The sequence below is a fragment of the Musca domestica genome, unplaced genomic scaffold (assembly GCF_030504385.1).
Source record: "Musca domestica strain aabys unplaced genomic scaffold, Musca_domestica.polishedcontigs.V.1.1 42, whole genome shotgun sequence".
In the NCBI taxonomy this organism is placed as follows: domain Eukaryota; kingdom Metazoa; phylum Arthropoda; class Insecta; order Diptera; family Muscidae; genus Musca; species Musca domestica.
The window spans coordinates 3,448,007-3,469,704 of NW_026712329.1; the positions used below are offsets into that span (position 1 = coordinate 3,448,007).

At 35.4% G+C, this 21,698-nt stretch overlaps 1 protein-coding gene across 2 annotated transcripts; it reads left to right on the top strand.

The window, feature by feature from the left end:
- Positions 1–5,776: 5,776 nt before the first annotated feature.
- On the top strand, positions 5,777–20,682 carry bcd (homeotic protein bicoid-like). Of its 2 annotated transcripts, XM_059126972.1 has the most exons (5): positions 5,777–5,823; positions 6,146–6,382; positions 14,696–14,771; positions 14,846–15,801; positions 19,171–20,682. In XM_059126972.1, the coding sequence occupies exons 2-5, from the start codon at positions 6,266–6,268 to the stop codon at positions 19,426–19,428; spliced, it is 1,407 nt and encodes a 468-aa protein (XP_058982955.1). In that variant the 5' UTR covers positions 5,777–5,823; positions 6,146–6,265; the 3' UTR covers positions 19,429–20,682.
- Positions 20,683–21,698: the final 1,016 nt, after the last annotated feature.

Genomic DNA, 21,698 nt, shown 5'->3' on the forward strand with positions numbered 1-21,698 from the left:
TCCAGATGACCTGAATTTTGGCATATCTGACTGAATTCAGTCTAGAAGCAAGTACATTAAATTTGGAGAAAATCGGTTCAAATATAGCTATGGCTCCCATATATATGTTTCATGTGATTTTGTTTTTAAGTCCCTCACATTCGTAGTATGCATTCGACAACAATGATATTTGGTACCAAATATCTTATAGAGCTCGAAAATACCATTGCCAAATTTTATCGAGAACGGTTAAAATTTTTAAATTGGATGTAGCTCCAACATATCCTTAATCCGATTTCAAGTTTATTGTGCAAATAATGGATAATATCAGCCCAAATGGACTGAATTTCGGGATGTACGTTTCCATTGTGTACAACTCGGTTCCGATATATTTGTTTTCAATATAATTCTTCTCCAAGTGACATCATGCACTCTATAGCAATGTTATTTGGTATAAAAGATTAAAATGCCTCCTTCAAATTTAGTGAACATATACTAGTTCCCTCTGAATCCAAGCCATAACTGCTCTAAAGCCAAATGTTGATAGGTGGTATGATCTACTTGAAATAAAATTTTTTGTTACGGCCCGTCCGACATTTGACTTTTCCTCACGGGTTTTCTTAAATTGAAGTCCTATTTATAACCATACATGGTAAAGGTTTTTAGGTCTTTGTGCAATTTTTTCGAACAGAAAGAAGTAAAAAGGCACCAATGTTCTGCCGGGCCAAACTTTAAATGCCCTCCACCATTAGGTAAAATACATTTTCATACCCTCCACCATACATAGTATGGAGGGTATATTAAGTTCGTCATTCCGTTTGTAACTCATCGAAATAATTATTTTAGACCCAACAAAGTATATATATTCTTGATCAGCGTAAAATTCTAAGACGATTTAGCCCTTTCCGTCCGCCTGTCCGTCTGTTGAAATCACGCTACAGTCTAAACGAATTAAGATAGGAAGCTAAAATTTTGCACAGATCTCTCTTTTGTCTGCAGGTAGGTCAAGTTCGAAGATAGGCTATATCGGTCCACGATATCGTATTGCCCCCATATAACGGTACCCCCGATATTCGGTATTTTGATAACTTTACCCACATTTTTCAACGGAATTGTCTGAAAATCCACACAAGGAGTTCCTTGTGGGTACTTTATACCACGGCAGAGAGTTATCTATATATAGGTCCACGATATCGTATAGCTCCCATATAACGGTACCCTCGATATTCGGTATTTTGATAACTTTACCCACATTTTTCAACGGAAAGTGTACACAAGGGGTTTTTTGTGAGCACTTTACCGCCCGATAGATAATTCTTTATATAGGTTAATGATATCGTATAGCACCCATATAACGGTACCCCCGATATTCGGTATTTCGATGATTTTAGTCACATTTTCAAATCGTATTGTCTGAAAATACACACAAGGAGTTCTTTGTGAGCACTTTACCCCCTGAAAGGGAATTGTCTATATAGGTCCGCAATATCGTATATCACCCATATAGCGGTACCCCCCGATTTTCAGTAGTTTGATGATTTTAGCCACTTTTTCCAATGGAATTATCTGAAAATCCACACAAGGAGTTCCTTGTGAGTACTTTACACCCAGATATAGATTTGTCTTAATAGGTCCACAATATCATATATATCCCCATATATCGGCACCTTCCTATATTAGATATTGTAAAGATTTAAAAAAAAATTAATGAATTTTATTTTTTTTTAAATTTTCTAATTCTTTCCAAATGGAGGAGGGTATTCAAAGTTCGCTCCGGCCGAAATTACTGCTTTTTTACTTGTTTTAATACAAGTAGTTGAATTCAACCGAGTTACTCTTTAATCTGGATATAGATTAGATCGTTTGAAGTTTCAAAATACAATAAATTGGGTGGAACCGTTATATGGGGTTCATATTAAACGGCAACATTCTGCAACAAGGATTGTTATCTGTTTCCAAATAAATACCGAATTCAAAACATCGTAGAAATATTTGGCTACGATCATCAAAATATCGGTGGGTATAGGAAAATGGAAATCTTGGGCCAATATGGACAATGTTTTGACACTGATTGTAGAACCGTTTATGATATACCGATTTTGAAACACAATCTATATGGGGGTATATATAGACAATGATACATAAATTCCAAAAAAATTAGTGAACAAATATGACTAAAATATTTAAAATACGTAATATCGGGAGGTTCCATCATATGGTCCTATATATAATGTTCTGCCACCAGAACTAGAATTCAAAATACAAATATCACATTTTACTAAAATTCGTAAGAAAATGTGACTTAAATCGTCAAAATACCGAAGTAGACATGTGTATCGGCGTGAGCGTTTGGGAATTTAACCTTCATGCGAGTTAACAAAGGTGTCTTTTTAGAAAATATTGTTAATAACTCCCTTTAAACGGTTTGGCAGCGGGTCAAAATATTCTAAAAAATTATTTGTTATTAAATTCTACCATAGGTTCTTGAAGACGTCAAGAGTCTAAATCTTACCTATATGTGCATATGTATATATGTTAATAATGCATATATATTAATAACAAATTTTTACCCGTACTTTATGTGATTTTATGGGAAAAACATGATTTATAAAGATAAAATAATATTCTTCAATAAAGAAGTTCAAGTTACCAAATAAAAGAAATCTATATTTCCATTGCATATCAAAACATATTTGAGGCAACCGACTTGTCATCCTAGAAAATCTGGCCTCTAATTTAGATCAGGTATTTTTAGAGCAAAAAAATCTTGACAATAAAGATTTAATGGTGGTATAATTACAAAAATTTGCCGTTTAATATATATGGTTGTTGTTGCAATATTCCATTTGGAAAATAGCAAGTCAGTAAGGATGTTTTTGTATTTTTTTCTTCTTAGAAACATCAAATAGCAATAAAAGATTTCAAAAGTTTATATTCGCCGAAATTATTTGATTTTAAACCTGTTAACATCTGTGAACTATATTAAATCTATAGGCCAAGTGGAATAAATTTGAAAGTTGGATGATAAATCTTAAATAAAATTTGCACCACCTGGCGGTGAGTAGATAAAGATATGAGCATGGTGCAAGGCCAGGAAAAGTGTACAAAGTGATTTGTGGTAGTACCGTCTCAACGCACTGCATTATCAAAAGTGCTGTGGTAAGGCAGGAAACATCGAAATGGTGTTTAGTTATAATTTTTCACGCTTGGAGAAAAGTGCAGATTATTGTAGTAATCATAAATGTCACGTTAATTAAATGTGTAAAAATTAAAAGTGCCCTGAGGAAAAGCGTTACATGGAGACGAAGATTATTTTACATTAAGATTAATAACAGAAAACAAAGAAATAAGTATTGAATTACGTCCACAAAAGCCTCAGAAAATTTGTGCATAAGCGGACAAAAATGGAACTATGGGTCCATCTCGTTTTTTTTTGTCATTTACCAACAAATACATAATACCCTGTACCACAGGTATAACCACTAAAGAAAGTCTTAAAGTCGGGCGGGGCTGACTTTATGATACCCTACACCACTTTGCTAATTTAGTAAAGCTCCGCATAACAATTAACGTTTTAATGAGAGAATTCAATCATACACGCCATGATTATAATCATAATTTAAAGTTTAAATGACTAAATATGCCGAAGCATTTGTATCTTTTAAATTCGGACTTATGTTGCCCATTTGGTGCACAATTAATTTGAAATTGGATAAAAATATATATAGGGGAGCTATATCAAAATCGGAACCGATCTCGATATAATTTGGCAAAGATATTTCTGAGCTGTATTTGATATATTTCCCTGAATATCGTTGCTACGGAGTGCATATTACGACTGTGGGTAACAAATATAACAAATCGGATGAACAGTATATATGGGAGCTATAGCTATATCTGAACAGATCTTCATCAAATTTGACATACTAGCTTCTAGACTCAATTCGGTCGCAAGTGCCAAATTTCATCCCATTTGGGCAAATATTAGACGTTTGTTGCACAATAAAAGGTAAATCGGACGAAGTTATATATGGGAGCTATATCCAAATCTGAACCGATCTCGATAAAATTTAGCAAAGGTATTTCTGAGCTGTATTTGATATATTTCCCTGAATATCGTTGTTACGGAGTGCATATTACGGTTGCGGAGGACAAAAATAATAAATCTGATGAATAATATATATGGTAGCTATAGCTATATCTGAACCGATTTCGATCAAATTTGGCTACTTATTTTCAGGAATTTTTGCACATACAACCAAATTGGTATGTGCAAAATTCCATACACGTTTGGTGCACAATAAAAGGCAAATCGGACGAAGATATATATGGGAGCTATATCTAAATTTTTACCGATTATCTCCAATTTCAATAGGGTTCGTCCTTGGGCCAAACGAATGTTATTTGGAAAATTTCATCTCAATCGGATAATAAATGCGACCTGCATTTTGTTCACAAGAATACATGGATAGACGGACGGACTGACATGAGTGAGAAACTGATTCTGTACAGATCATTAAAAGGAACTATAGGTCTATCTCGTTTCCTTTTGCCTGTTACAAACAAATGTACAAAGATATTATACCCTGACCACCTTATGGTGTAGGGTGTAGAAACATTAAGTTCGGCCGGGCCAAACTTTTAATACCCTCCACCTTAGGGTAAAGGAAACATTAGAAGAAATGTGACAAAAACCATTAAAATTCCGAATATCGGGAGGTACCGTTATATGGAGGCTATACCAAATCGTGGACCTACACATGCAATGTTTCGCCAAAAGAGCTAGAACCATTATGACCTGCAAATACCAATTTTGAGAAAAATCCGTGAAAAAATGTGGCAAAAATCATCAAATTACCGAATATCGGGAGGTACCGTTATGTGGGGCTATACCAAAACGTGGACCTATAATTACAATGACTCGCCTTACGAACTGGGACCCATTATGATCTACAACTACCAATTTTCAGAGAAATTCTTGAAAAAAAATGTGTCAAAAATCATCAAAATACCGAATTTTGGGGGGTACCGTCTATATCGGCGACTATATCAAAACGTGGACCTATACATACAATGTTTCGCTACACGAACTAGAACCCATTATCACCGCAAATACCAATTTTTAGATAAATCAGTGAAAAAATGTGGCAAAAACCATCAAAATACCAAATATCGGGAGGTACCGTTATGTGGGGGCTATACCAAATCATGGACCCATACATGCAATGTTTTGCCAGCGAAGCTGAAACCCATTATGACCAACAAATACCAATTTTTAGATAAATCCGTGAAAAAATGTGGCAAAAAAATATAAATACCGAATATCGGGAGGTACCTTTATATAGGGGCTGTACCAGAACGTGGACCGATATAACTCATTTTCAATACCAACCATCCTAGACACAATACAAATTTTGGCGCTCTACGTCAAATAATGTGGGCTGTATCGTGATTTCAACAGACAGACAGACGGACATCGTTAAATCGACTTAGAAATTTATGCTGATTATGAATATATATACTTTATGGGGTCTACGACGAATATTTAAGGATGTTAGAAACGGAATGATAAAGTTAATATACCCTCCTTTCCAAGGTGGTGGGTATAAAAAGCAAATTGCAAAGCTTTAAATAAAACATTAACATCCAGACCCTGCTCAATATACTTTGACAAAAGATGAGCACAACTCCCAAGTGTGTATGTATTCTACTTCTTTGCGTACATAATTATCACAGATTCCCTTTTAACACTTATTTTTATCGGTGCAGTGACATTTTGTCTCTATTAACGGCAGCTTGACTCAATCGACTCACTCTAACCTAACACAATGGGTTAGGTGAAAGGTATTGATCGATTCCATCGCTGTAACATTCAATAAAAGCAACAAAACGACAAACAGAGAAAGAACAAGAGAATTGAATAAAAATCGCGAAAATTTAAATGTAAAGAAACAATAGGCTGAGAATTGAATTGATCTTCGGTTTTCTTTTACACCCAGCCAGCTCAGTTGGAATCGCGTCAATTAATTGCTTTCTGTTTGTTTGTGTTTATTTCAAATAGTTTAAAAAAAAGTGAAATAATTTGCTTATTTTTGAATATGTAAACAGGGATTGATAAAAGTTTAAAACGTAATCATAAATTAAACTTTGTGCTGTTCCTTTTTAGAGTGTGCAAAAATTTATAAAATATTCTTGGTTTACATTCAAAACTTGTAACAAAAAAATCCAATAAGAAAGACTCATAGAAAAATACGATATCGAGAGAGTGATAGTTACAAACATAAAAATGGCGCAACCGCCACCTGATCAGAATTTCTATCATCCACACCCGCATCCACATGCGCATCCTCATCCCCATCCACAGTTGCAGTTGCCACCACAATTTCGGAATCCATTTGATTTGGTAGGTATCTAATATGCACCCCAATTCTTTTCTTGTAATTTTTCTTCACCGACGAAATTTTGAAACATGGAATTTTTATACGAAAATCTACGAAAACAAGTTAAAGAGTATCAGTCGCTTTTGCCCACATTTGTGTACTCTCAGCAGATGTTCGATTATATAAATGTATTTTAACTTGTGTTATGATTATCCAAAGTGTTGACCTTCTATTAAGTAGATTCCGAAGAAATGGGCCAATATTGTCCATTTCGCATCGGACCTAAATAAATATAATATAAATATTACGATGTGCCAGGTTTGGACTATATCGACTACTTCCTTCACTTTATATGAGATGTATGATCATTTTATGAAAATGTTAATATGTGCCTGAGGTACCAGATTTAGTCGACCGAGGTATTCCATTTTCACACTTCATCTATTACAGATAAAACTACTGGTATTTACAAAATTACAAGGCAATCGAACATTTTTATTCAATTTTATGCGAAATCATAAATTCTATATTCATCTCAGGTTTCTGGTTGAAAGAAATATTTAGATATAGCTTGTTGTAAAGAATCGCTGACTTGTTGTTATAATAGATAAAAAATATTGAAAATTGTGACCCTTTGTGGGTCAGTTGCCAAAAGACAGATATGATGATTGAAAAGTGTTGAATGCTTACTTCGCTTTCTTTGAGCGATTTGTTTTTCGAAATCTTGAAACCTATGTGGAGCAGGTAGCAAAATAAATGGTCCGAACTCTACCATCTTTTTAACAGATCTTGTGTTGATGGAAATATTGAGATGCACCATGTCTGGAATGGAATCAGATGTTGACTTCGCTTTTTATGAACTTCATGGATATTCAAAATTTTGAGCGTTTGTGGGGAGGTACTAGAAGGAGTGGACCGATATATTCTCTCTTACTACCAGATCTTGGTTTCATAAAAATAGTAGGATGTGTGAAATTTGATAACAATCGGACTCGGATGTGAATTTGAAGGCAATTACACCCTTACATCATATTTTATAAGAGTTGTAATTATTCAAAATTTTGTACCCTTTGTGGGGGAGGCACTTGATAGAGTGGACCGATACTATCCATTTTTACACCTGACCTAGAACAGATGCAAATATTAGGATTTGCAAAGTTGAAGCAAAATCGGATTGTCCTTTCTCTTTCTGTGCAAAAATATATTTTTTGAAAATTTCGACCTTTTGTGGGGGAGGTACCAGAAAGAGTGGGCCGATATATTCCATCTTAACACCTGACCTTGGGTTAACATAAATATTGGGATGTGTAAAATTTGAAGACAATCGGACTCTTACATCACATTTTGTGACAGTTGTAAGTGGGCCGATATTATCCGTTTTCACACCTGACCTAGCTAAATTTCGACCATTTGTGGGGGATGTACCAGGGTGAGTGGACCGATATATTCCATCTTAACACCAGACATTGAGCTAATAAAATTATTGGGATGTGTGAAATTTTTAAGACAATCGAACTCTAACATCTCATTTTATAAGAGTTGTCATTATTCAAAATTTTGACCCTTTGTGCGGGAGGTACTTGATGTTGTGGACCGATATTGTCCGTTTTCACACCTGACCTAGCACTAACGCAAATATTATGATTTGCAAAGTTGGAGCAAAATCGCATTGTCCTTTCTCTTTCTGTGCAAAAAATATATATTTTTGAAAATTGCGACCATTTGTGGGGGAGGTACCAGGGTGAGTGGACCGATATATTCCATCTTAACACCAGACATTGGGCTAATAAAATTATTGGGATATGTGAAATTTTGAAGACAATCGGACTCTAACATTGCATTTTATAAGAGTTGTTATTATTCAAAATTTTGACCCTTTGTGCGGGAGGTACTTGATGGTGTGGACCGATATTGTCCATTTTCACACCTCATCTAGCACTGACGCAAATCTTAATATTTGTAAAGTTGCAAAAAATATATTTTTGAAAAGTTCGACCTTTTGTGTGGGGGAGGTACCAGAAGGAGTGGACCGAACATCGATTTGGTCCAAAGAGACCTAAACCGTTATTTCGACTAGGCACGTCTTGACCGTATCAAATGATATATACCCTCTCTAGCCATATGGCTAGGATATGATAAATCCATTGTATTGTTTAAAAGAATAGAGGTAGAATTCTGATATTTGGAATCAGCGTAGGATAGATTTACCATTGGAAATTCCAACTACAGGTGCACTAAAAGTACTAAAAAGCACTTAATGTTTTACCATTTGGAATTATGTCAACGGATAGTGCTAAAATCTTGAAAAGAATTTAGATGGGGAAGTATGGTTGATATAAGGAGGTTGTTTTGGAAATGTGTATTCAACTGTAAACCGGATGGAGCTAAAATTTTGATATTGGTATTGGGATCATTGTTAGTGTTATCTGGTAATTGAGGAAGAAATGGAGCTAGAAATCTGAATGAGGGTCTTTGCTGATTTGTAGAATAGGCGAATCAAAGGTTTTTCTGAGGGCTCGAACACTAAGTGAACCAAAAGTACAAAAATTCTCAAAATGTGGTACCATTTGGAATAATATGAATGTATAAAACAGTATTGAAATAATTGACTGACTGACTGATGTACGATCAACGCTCAGTCTAAATGGCTGAAGCTGGAATATTGAAATTTTGCACAAGAGCCGGTCTTGGTGCGTAGGAGTCTGATAAGGCTGGTTTTATGAAAATTCGTACGTATTGTATTGGACCAGACAAATAGAATTTTTGGTTTCCGTACGTAAATAAAAAGAGCTTTTTTCGATAGGCAAATTTTGGTTCACCTAACTCCAACACAAACAAAACGAAATGCCAAAGTAGACAATCAAAAAAATATCAATCGTTCATTCACAAAATTTGAGAAAAGTAAAATATTGTGTTTGAAAATTGATATTTCACACAAAAGGTATGGTCCATTTCATCCGCTGTGTCGATCCCAATAGGTGCGCTTCTTCTCTGGTCTCAACTCTAACCCCACGCAAAATTAGGCGCAAATTGACCTAAAATACTACAAAATCGGAAAAGTATCTTGTTGGTCCATTGCAAGTCGTATAGGTATTTATTCTGACCCTAACCCTGACTCAACGCCTAATTTCGTGAGGTTTGCGTCATAGTTGTGACGTGTAGCGTGACTACAAATAAAAAAGTGACAGACGGACACACATAGCTAAATCGACCCAGCTTGGAGATATAGGTAGATACATATGTAAAATCGTGGGTCTAGAACTAATATTTCGAGGTTTGTGGCATCACCTAACGTTTGGCGGATTAGGCTGATATTTCCGCCACCCCCATTTACAGTTTTATTTGAAATGGAAAATCCAAAACCGGCACCCGGACATAATCCCCACGGTCTTAATCCCCATTGCAATTATTGGGATTACGACCTTTTTTTCGGTGATAATCCCCATAATCCAAATAATAAAGTATGACAGTTTGCTGTGTGGACTACGTACAAAAATAATTAATTTTAGGAATCTTTGATTCGCGATAGCCGGTGCCAAACATATCCAGAGGGAAAGTCTTTGGACATACCCATTATTATGGGAGTTATGTCCGCTAATTTCCAAAAAAATGAGTTTTTCCTGCACCCAAAATTTCATAATTTTTGTAAGTAGCCGGCCTTTGGCCGGGGCTTGAGATTTTCTCCTTTGAGTGTGTCCTGCACCGGCTACCGCGAATAGAAGGTTTCTTAAATTAATTATTTTTGTAAGTAGTCCAACGGTCATACTTCCCATGGGGGTTGTGTCTGTGTTGGAAACGGACACTATCCCCATATTATTATGGGGATTATGACCAAAAACAAACCGGGCATAACTCCTATAATTGCAATGGGGTTTATGTCCGTGAGGATTATGTCCGGGCTCGGTGCCCGTCTAAAACCAACGGACGTAATAATTTTAAAAAAAATAAATAATCAAATTTTATTTTCGGAAACATAAACCATATTTTTGGGTAAAATGAGCTTTTACTCCCAGACGAAAAAAGTAAATGAAGTGAAATAAAAACTTGATTGCTCCCATATATATCCTTAATCCCATTAATTATAATTGTATAATTTTTGAATATGTTTTATTTTTTTTTGTTTTAAACCAATAAATGTATACAATTTTGAATGCATATAAAACCAGTAAGGAAAGCTCAAAAGTCGGGCGGGGCCGACTATATGATACCCTACACCACTATGCATATTTAGTAGAGCTCTCGTAAAAAGGTTTATACAGGGCATTTCAGAGCTCTATGAGATATTTGGTACAAAATCAAAATCTATCTAATTCTATCGTGCATTTTACGAACTATAGCTATCTCTGAACCGGGTTTCTCCAAATTTTACGTATTAGCTTCTAGACTGGTGATTTGGGCTGATATTGACCATTTAGTGCACATTTAACCCGAAATCGGATGAAGATATATATGAGAGCTATATCCAAATCTGAACCGATTTCGATAAAATTTAAAACAGCTATACCTGTGCTCCATCTAATACCTGGAACCAAATATCACGGTTGTGGAGTGAATATTACGAATGTGTGGGACTAAAACTCTAAATCGGATGAAACATGTATATGGTTGCTATATCTATATCTGAACCGATTTTCACTAAATTTGATATACTTGCTTCTAGGCCGAATTTGGTCCGATGTACTAAAATTCAGTCCATTTGGACTTATATCGGCCATTTGGTGCACAATTAACCCGAAATCGGATGAAGATATATATGGGAGCTATATCCAAATCTGAACCGATTTCGATAAAATTTAAAACAGCTATTTCTGTGCTCCATCTAATACCTGGTACCAAATATCACGGTTGTGAAGTGCATAGTAGGAATTTGAGGGACTTAAAGATCAAATCGGATGAAAGATATATATGGGAGCTATAGCTATATCTGAACCGATTTTCTCCAAATTTGATATACTTACTTCTAGGCCGAACTCGGTTGGGTGTGCCAAAATTCAGGTAATTTGGACTGATAGTGGATATTTGGTGCACATTTAACCCGAAATCGGATGAAGATATATATGGGAGCTATATCTAAATTTGATCCGATTCTCACCAGTTTCAACAGGGTTCGTCCTTGGGCCAAAAAAATATTGTTTGGAAAATTTCATCTCAATCGGATAATAAATGCGACCTGCATTTTGTTCACAAGAATACATGGACAGACGGACGGACGGACGGACGGACAGACGGACTGACATGCATAAATCGACTCAGAAAGTGATTCTATGAAGGTTCTCAAAAGTAACTATGGGTCTATCTCGTTGCCTTCTCCATGTTACAAACAAATGCACAAAGACATAATACCCTTACCACTATGTGGTGTAGGGTATAATTAAAAGGGGTAGCGAAGCGCACCGGGTTCAGGATATAGATAGTTTATAGATACAGTTTCAAAATTTAGAATGTGTAACGAAGATCGATACAAAAATAAATTTGCCAAATTACATTGCAATCGGTTTTGATTTATATATTACTAGCTGGCCCGGTCCGCGTTGCCGGCCCGTAGTTTTTGTCTATTATGCATATTTGTCCAAGCTTAATTATTCACAGATATGACTGATATAAGTGTTCACGTACAGGTCGATTAAAAGTGTTTTAAAATATTTAAACCGTGGGCTTCAACTGTGTGGATGTGCTATACAAATCTATTAAAAAGTATATATCAATCTTATCGCCATGTATGGGACCAAATTAATTTTTAATATGGTAAAAATCGTAGCAAAATCTTCCAGTCAAATGAGCAATATTTTGGAATTTACTGTATTTTGTATACTACATAGTTGAGGGCTGAATGATTTAAGAATAGCCAAAGTTAATTACCTTATTAAACCCATTAGCACCTTAGATTGTACATTAGAGTCCTTATAAGTCCCCCTAACCATGTCGGTCTGGTTGTCCGCCAAAAGGTGGACTTGAGAGGGTATTATTACATGGAGAAAATTCTCAAATTTGTAGATATATTTAAATTTTTGTGTACGATTTTCACCCTCCTTATACACATTATTAGCCAAATTCTTTGAAATATGGTAAAATTAGGAGGTACCTTCTTTATATGAGCACTACTCTGAAACATCGACCTACACTGAAAACTTATAATCCAAGATGACAAATAGAGGCCAAATCAAAAATATAGCAGAACAATATAGCATGTCATAGCATTTCGCGTGATTTAAATAAGTAAAAATAGTTTTATCCACCTCATAATTGAGGGCAGAATGATAAGATGGGAATTAATTTTATTTGCCATTTAAATTGTAAGTTGGAGACCCCTTAAAGTTCATATTTTCATTATAGTATAATTCAATGATGACTCAACAAATATTCGGTCCCGTGCTACTTTCTTATATTTGTAATTTTTTCATGTTTCCACAACTTATTTCATATAGATGTACATCCCAAATCTACGTTCCAAACCAATTTTCTCTTGGGGGTTACAAATTCAATAGAATACAAAATTTTCTTTTCTGACCACACATTAGATGTGAAAGTGGACTTGGGGATACTCCAATGTGGGGACTTTACTTAAATAAATTCCTATGTGGCAATTATCTGTATGATGGTTCCCTACCCCAGGGTGATATTAATAAAAATTGTTAGCCAAATCAATTGATGAATGTGGTCAAGACCAATATGGGTCCTACTCTGGAAATTTCAAATTTTATGCGAAGAGGTTCTCTTAGAAACAAAAAAAGTCAAATAAGGGCCAACAAATGAAAAACGTGGCCAAGACCCCAAAAATAGCTTAAATCATAGATGGTTATATAAATATGAAATCGGGTTGTTCCCTTATCCGTGATTTATGATCGATATAAAGACCTGCAAAAGTGATTTAAGGTATTTTGAATGTTTGGGAAGAATTTCTGGAAGGATATAAAAGCTTTTCTTACTAAAAGTCCCATTCGCTCTTCTATTTTGCACCTTTTATATTTGGTATTTTACTGATTATTCTCCCAAAGAATTTAGCATTTTGAGCTCTCATTGGACCACGCTTTGAAATGAGCCACATTAGGTTTATTCGGTCATTTTTGTTTTTTTTTTTTAATGCGTTCGCATCTTCCAGGATATCAGTTAACATCCTATTTCGCACTTATTTCATTTTATTGGTTAAAAATTGTATATAGTGAAAAATTATTCTTTACTTTGTTCACAAAAAATCCACTGATACACTGATAATACAAATTGAAAAAAATTACAAAAGAAGAATAACAAATTAAAAAAATCTTCACCTTGTTCGCTGATTTTTTACAGCAAATGTTTAAAGATCCTTAAAAAGTTTGTCAATCGAATAGTACTATTGTTTTAAAATTCGATTCCATTGAAAATTTTTTTAGAGTTTTTCCCGATTTGAGAATTTTTGCAATGAGATCTCTTTTTCGTGAGTTTTTAGCGATTTTGAAAAAGTAATTATCTTTTAACTTTGGTGTGACCGCGTTAAATTATTTCAATATCCTCTATTCCGTTTCACCACCACATAATTCGGAACTACACTTCCATGTAACCCGCCATCAATATCAGTTCTCAAGAAATCAAATCAATTTAATAAATTGGTATTAATATTCGAATTCTAAAATAAAATATAAAAAACACTACAAATGTACATTAGAAAAAAGTAAGTCAAAATGGAAAAAATCATGCAAAATAAAACATTACTATTGTACATTTCAAAAGTCAAAATGAAAATGTTAATATATCACATTTTTACGCGATTTTTTTGGATATTATCCTTTTCGGAAAGGATACAATTCCGAATTTGTATGAATCGTTAAAATCTGTCCAGCGGTTTTTAAGTTATAAGCGTAGTAACTAACACAACTTCCTTTTATATATATAGATATTTTCGGCCGTTTTCGTTTATTTGATGCGCCAAACACGCTATGTATGTATATATGCATCTTTTTAAACTTCGTATATTGGAATTTTTTATTGTTTCCCAATTCATCCTCAAAAGGGAGATTTTTGTTTGAGAGTGGGAGGAGTGGTTTCCATAGATTAGTTCCATATCTATGGTTGGTAAAAAATGGGGCATATTATTTTCTTTAAAAATTTTTACATTTTGTGAGTGATTTTCCATCTAAGAACTCGATCAAGGATTGTTGGATCATGTTTGGACTAAATCGTATAGTGTTATCGTGCGCACAAGCCCACAAGACATCCGGACGGATATTTTAGATCGACTCCAAATGTCCTGAAACGGACTTCGTCCTAGTATGTACTTGGCATACAAGTTATTTTAGCCAGAGACTTTAATTATATTCTTCTCCAATTTTTAAATCTTTTTCTTAATTTTATAATTTCAGCTATTTGACGAACGTACTGGTGCAATCAACTACAACTATATACGTCCATACATTCCTAACCAACTTCCCAAACCAGGTGAGACATTTTATATTTTTCTTGGAATTTTCTTGTGCTTTTTTAACATTTGCTTGTTTGTTTGTCTTTTTAAGATGATCTCTCCGATTCACTGGTTATGCGTCGTCCACGACGCACCCGTACAACATTTACCAGTGCTCAGATTGCCGAATTGGAACAACATTTCCTTCAAGGCCGATATCTGACATCATCACGGCTGGCTGAACTTTCAGCGAAGCTAACTTTGGGTACAGCTCAGGTCAAGATTTGGTTCAAAAATCGCAGACGACGTCACAAAATTCAATCGGATCAACAGAAGGAATTTTCATGTGACGGTATGCCCCTGTCACCATCACTTTCGACTACAATCAAATCGGAGCCCCAGGGTAGTGCCAGCAGCTGTGGCAGTAACAATAGCAACGGTTCGACATCTTCCTCCTCTTCGTCAGGTGGACCGCCCAGCTTACAGTCGTTGAGTATAAACGGTAATGGCGGCTCAACACCTAACCCATTGACACCATCACCGACGCCCACCACACCCACAACAAATCTCATGGATCATTACAGCGAGCCAGCGTTCAATCCCTACTATTACAATAATCATCATTCGACGCACCATCATCATCACCAGCCACCACATCATGCCACTCTCACTCATCCATATGGTTGTAGTGCAGGTGCTACCGGGGGCCAGTATTATCCCCCACCACCACCACCCTCAAGCCTGCAGCACCATCACAGCCAACATCAACAACAATATCACAGTCCGCATCCCCATCAATTTCAGATGGAACATAAACCTCATGCCGCGGTCATCAAAGAAGATCCGGATTATAATTTCAACAACCCGTACTACATGCGCATGCCACCCACAGCGGGGAGTAATCCTTCGGGTGTGACCACAGTGGAGCCATCTAGTGCAATGTCACCGAACTCAGAAGTCTATGAACCGTTGACACCAAAAAATGACGATAATTCTAGTCTGTGCAATGGCGCCGGCGGCAATGTCGATGTTGGTGATAATTTAGATGAAACCAAGGCCAAATTACGGGTAAGCACTTTTCGTAATTTTACATATATAATACTAAATTTCATGTATATACTAGTAAAATAAATATATTAAATTTCAACATTCCACTATTATACTGTCACCCAAAACCACATTGTACCAAAACCACCTCTCTAGGTTGTTTTGGAAAAGTGTACTACAAGGACACGAAGAGTACTACATAGTACTATATTTGGTGCAATTTGGTATTGGGTTAACATATAGTGTTGTTGGTACTTAGGGTCACCGTACATATGGAGGTTGATTCGGAAATGTGTACGATAACTGTACGAAAAATACTAAATAGTACTAAATAGTACTAAATTTGGTATTGGGTAAATGGATAGAGATAACGTTCTGAATTTTGATATATCTCTATATATTCATATTTTTATACCCTACAACACTATGTGTTGGGGGTATTATAAGTTTGATTGGGCCAAAAATTATGTAACACCTCGAAAAATTGGTTTCCCACATAGAAAAGTATATATGGATCTTCCTATCTCGCCGAGCTGAGTCGATGTATGTCCGTATGTATGTCCGTTCGTCCGTCTGTCCATGTTAATTTGTAATCACTCTACAGGTCGCAATTATGATCCGATCCTCACAAAATTGAAAATGGAGGTGGGGTTAAGAACAGAATAGAACCCTATTTCTTTTGGAGATGATCCCATAATATTTAGGGGTTGAAATGGACCAAAAACTGAAAAATTTGCTGATTTTGCAGTTGCTCCACAGGTCGCATTTATAGACCAATCAAAATCGAAGTTAGTATGGGGCTAGAGCTTAGGGCTGGGCAGAAGTCTTCCAATTTTGATGGTCATCGGATAATATTTAGTGGGTGAAATAGACCATAACATTTGTGTTAAATAAAAGTCAAATTTTCCATTAAACCGCGAATATTTTTAATCCTGGCGAAATCACAAATAGACGAAGAGGTAAATTCTGACCGTTACGTACATACCGATAGTAAATATATCGGATATATAGCGAAATATATACAATGTTTATATACAAAGGAAAATGATGTTAGCTAGAATGCATATAGCTCATGAATGGCTGGACCGATTTTGACAAATTTTGTCAATTCAGAGTGCCCTCTTGGAATAAAAGAATAAAATCTAAAAAAATCGCATAAAAAGGTGTAAATAATGATGTTAATATAGATTTTGTAGTATTGTGTGTCACTATTTTTTTTTTCATAATTTTTATCGCATGCGATTTTTTCATTTTGACTTACAATATTGAAGAGTACATTTTGTAATATTTTTCACCTTACAACACAGGTTGGGGTTATTCTGTATAGATTGCAATTATCGTCCGATCCTCACGAAATTTTTACAAGGGTAGGGTTAGGCTCAGAAGAGCTAGGCCTATTGTTTCCAAAGATATCCGCTATATATTTAGAGGTTGAAATGGATCAACAACAAACAATTTTCCTGATTTTTCAGCCGTTATAAAGGTCACAATTAGAAACCAAAGGACACGAAATTTCGCATGAAGTTAGAGTTTAGGACAGCGGGTAGAATGGACCACTAATTTTGTGTGAAAAAATACTAGCATTACTTACAGGCGATATTCAATCGACACGCCTGAGAAGAGAGTTAGGGACAGGGAAGAATTCTAGCACTTTGGATGACCATTCGATTATAATAATAAACCACAAAAACTAACAGCACGACGGAGTGCGTAAATATTGGGAAAATATCCCTCGTCAATATGCTAAGGTTAATACCTGGGCAGTGATCCGTGGCATAATTTCAAAAGCGAAATCTTCCAAAACGGATTTGGACATAAGGAGGCTTAAAATATATTGTAGTGTTGTAGGGTATCACATAGTCGGCCCCGCACGACTATAGCCTTTGCTTACTTGTTTATTAAGAAAATGTTTCAGAACATTATTTGGACATAAGGAGGCTTAAAATATATTGTAGTGTTGTAGGGTATCACATAGTCGGCCCCGCACGACTATAGCCTTTGCTTACTTGTTTATTAAGAAAATGTTTCAGAACATTATTATTTATATACCCTCCACCACAGTATGGAGTATACATACATTTTAGACCCCACAAAGTATATATATTCTTGATCAGCATTAAATTCTATGTCGATTTAGCGATGTCCGCCCGTCTGTGGAAATCACTCTAGCTTTTGAACGAAATGAAGTAGGTAGATAAGATTTTACCCAAATGTTATGTCTGCAGGACTTTTTGTATTGAAAATGGTCCACGTTTTGGTATAGCTCCCATATAATGGCACCTCGCGATATTCAATATTTTGATGATTTTAACTCATTATTCACCGGAATTGTTTCAAAATTGGTATTTGAAGTTCGTAATGGATCCTACAGCCTATGACAGAAAATTGTCTGTGCAGGTCCACGTTTTGGTTCAGCACTCATATAATGGTACCTCCCTATATTCGCTATTTTCATGATTTTAGCTACATTATTCACCCATTTTTTTAAGTTTCGTATTTGAATATTGTAATGGCTTATGGCAAATATTGCCTATGCAGGTCCACGTCTTCGTATAGACCCTAATATAACGGCTGCATTCGGGTTTTTTAAGATTTAACAGAATTTATTGTTAAAATTGCCAAATTCGTTCCAAATGGTGGAGGGTATTTAAAGCTCGGCCGGCCGAACTTACGGCTTTTTTACTTGTTTTTTTTTTTAATTTTCAAGTTCCTTCCAGATTGTGGAGGGATTAAAAGTTCTGCCGGGCGAACTTAGCTGCTTTGTTACTTGTTATACCCTCAAAGTATAACGTATATATATATATATATATCCATAATCAGCATAAAATTCTATGTCGATTTAGCGATGTCCGTATGTATGTATGTCTGTCCGTCCGTCGGTCTGCTGAAATCACGATACGGCCCACTATATTTGACGTAGAACGTCAAAATTTAGCAGAATAATTTGTATTGCGCCTAGGATGGTTGGTATTGAAAATGAGATATATCGGTCCTCGTTTTGGTAGAGTTCCCATATAACGGTACCTCCCAACATTCGGTATTTCGATGATTTTTGCCACATTTTTTCACGGATTTGTCTAAAAATTGTTATTTGTTAGTCATAATGGGTTCTAGCTCCTGTGGCGAAACATTGTAGATATAGGTCCACGTTTTTGTATAGCTCCGTATAGCGGTACCTCCCGTTGTTTGGAATTTTGATGATTTTTGCCACATTTTCGCATGAATTTGTCTAAAAATTGGTATTTTTGGGTCACAATGGGTCCTAATGTTTCCTTTACTCTAAGTTGGAGGGTGTTAAAAGTTTGGCCCGGCCGAACTTAATGTTTTTTACTAGTTTTTAAATAAAATTCTTAATTTTATTTCCGATTAATGTCTGACCTTCCTTTCTAGGTGATTGTGTCCAGCAATGCCAACCGAACTGACGATACTTGCAGCAATACCAATGCAATTGGAAATGAGGGTTCTGGCACACCGGCCATCAACATCATGGAAGATTGTACGGGTGCATTTGCCAAATACCAAAAGATGACAACCGCTGATCCGAATGATCCGAACTATCAGTGTACGATGGATACGATAATGCACGCGTATAACAATCATCGTAATACATCGGCCAACAATCAACAATTCGCCTATTGTTTCAATTGATCGGAAGATCGATGCGAGTGAATGTTCGCCAATAATTGGCGACCAACTGGCTGGCTGTGATGTACACAAAAAACGAAAGAAAGAAACAAAGAAAGAGAATGCAAATTCAACCAAAAAAATTATAGAATAAAATAAAACCCCCCTTTATCCGTTGTTCCTTGATTGTATAAAGATTCAAATTATAAAATTGTTATATAGAATTTTTTCTTGTTAATTTCATTTATTTGTCTAGACTTAAGTATAGTTTTGATTTTAAGTTAAAAATTTAAGATTTATATTAAGTATATGTCACTTGAAAAAAGTAATCTCGAAAATTATGCATTTTGTTTAGGATAATAATCGCAATTTTCTATGATATCCATTATTTGTGTATGTGTGTATTTAGGTTAAGTTTTATTCTAAGTCTTATAAAATATTTTAAGTTTTATTTGAATAACTTCTCTAATTTCGATTCGTTATTCATTCGGCATAGCTGCAAATTCTAGAGCCCATGAATTTGCACCGCTGCCCATAATGAATACATGGGCTCGAACGTAAATTACAGAAGTTGTCGATATTCTAAGTTTCTAAGCTAAGTTTTTTCGAAAAATACTTTCTTTGAATTACAGGCGACTACTGCCACCTGCCTGCGATTGCCAATTTTTGTGATAGAGAAATGCTCTGAAACTGCAAATTCACCATAAAGTGTAAAATGTGGCTCATAGTAAAAACGAATATTTCGCTGCCAACAACGGCTTGGTTTTTAACTACACAGAGCCAACATTTGGACAACAAATATTCAATTCACTAACTGAGTATTTTTCAAAAGAGAGACATTTCTGGGGCATCTGTTTGCGGTCCATGAAATGGCCCAAAAGAGGCAAAATGAATTCTTTTGTTCCTGGCAATTGCATTTGTCTGCTACAGCCCGAAATGTGCAGAAAATGGAGATTGTTTGGAGCCAGAGAAGAACTCAAACTTTGCCTTCTTTAGAGATGTTTTATTATTAGTTTGGCGGCACGCCCAGGAGAATGGGTAATTCAAAGAGATATATTTTTCGCTTCGATTATTTTTCTAAACAAAATGCTTATCGAAATTGGCTTTTTTTCCCAGTGTCATTAAAAATTCTCTTTGTTCTGTCCTTCTTTGTCAATATCTGTAACTTTTCCACAAACCTTGTTCTATTATTATTCCTTTTCCTTCCATTTCGAACAAATTTAAATTAAATTGTAACTCTTAGTTTATGTTTTTAATAAAGTTTATCCTGTCTAACTACTTATGGTTCTTCTATTGGTTCATCATCTTTTTAAGCGATTTCAACGAAAATTTCACTGTACAACACAGAAAATAATTACAGGGAAAGTCCACATGTTATAAAAGTAGAGCCAACAAGTAAAAAAGCAGCTTAGTTCGGCCGGGTCGAACTTTTTGATCCCTCCGGCATTTGGAAGAAACCTGAACAATTTTAAGAAAAATTCCCTAGAAAAATATCGCTCTAATGAAAACCGTTATATGGGGACTATACGAAAATGTACTTCTGCATAAGTAATTTTTGTCGTAGGCTGTAGTAACGATTCCAAACTTCAAATACGAAATTTGACGCAATTCAGGAGAGTAATATCGCGAAAATCCTGGAAGTACCGAATATTCTAAGGGTAGCGTTATATGGAAGCTATACTAAAACGTGGGCCTATGTAGACAATTCTCTTCTAGGGAATAAAGTACTCCGAAGGAACCCCTTGTGTGGATTTTAAGACAATTACATTGAAAATGTTGGCTAAAATCATCAAAATATTATCGGGAGGTACAGTTATATGGAAGATATACGATATCATGGACCTGTATAGACAATTCTCTTCTAGGGAATAGAGTACTGACAAAGAAGTCCTTGTGTAGAATTTCAGACAATTCCTTTGAAAAATGTGGCTAAAATAAAAAAAAAAAAAACAAGTAAGCAAAGGCTACAGTCGAGCGGGGCCGACCGTTGAATACCCTACAACACTATAATAAACCATACAGATTATATAGGCGAGATACTCGAAAGAATTCCACAAGATATTGTGACAAATAATAAAAAAAACCATCAGGTTCCGTTCTCTAATTTTCGAATAATAGCAACTTAAACTAATTTGCTCATTTCCAACTTATTGGTAGATCTGTCTTCCTAGATCTGGAACCAATATTTCCCAAAGACCTATAATCTCTCAGAAGTGGCAAAAGATTAATATTTATTATTGGTTTTTGACTGAAACGCATCTATATGAGATACAGACATTTGACTATATTCTTCA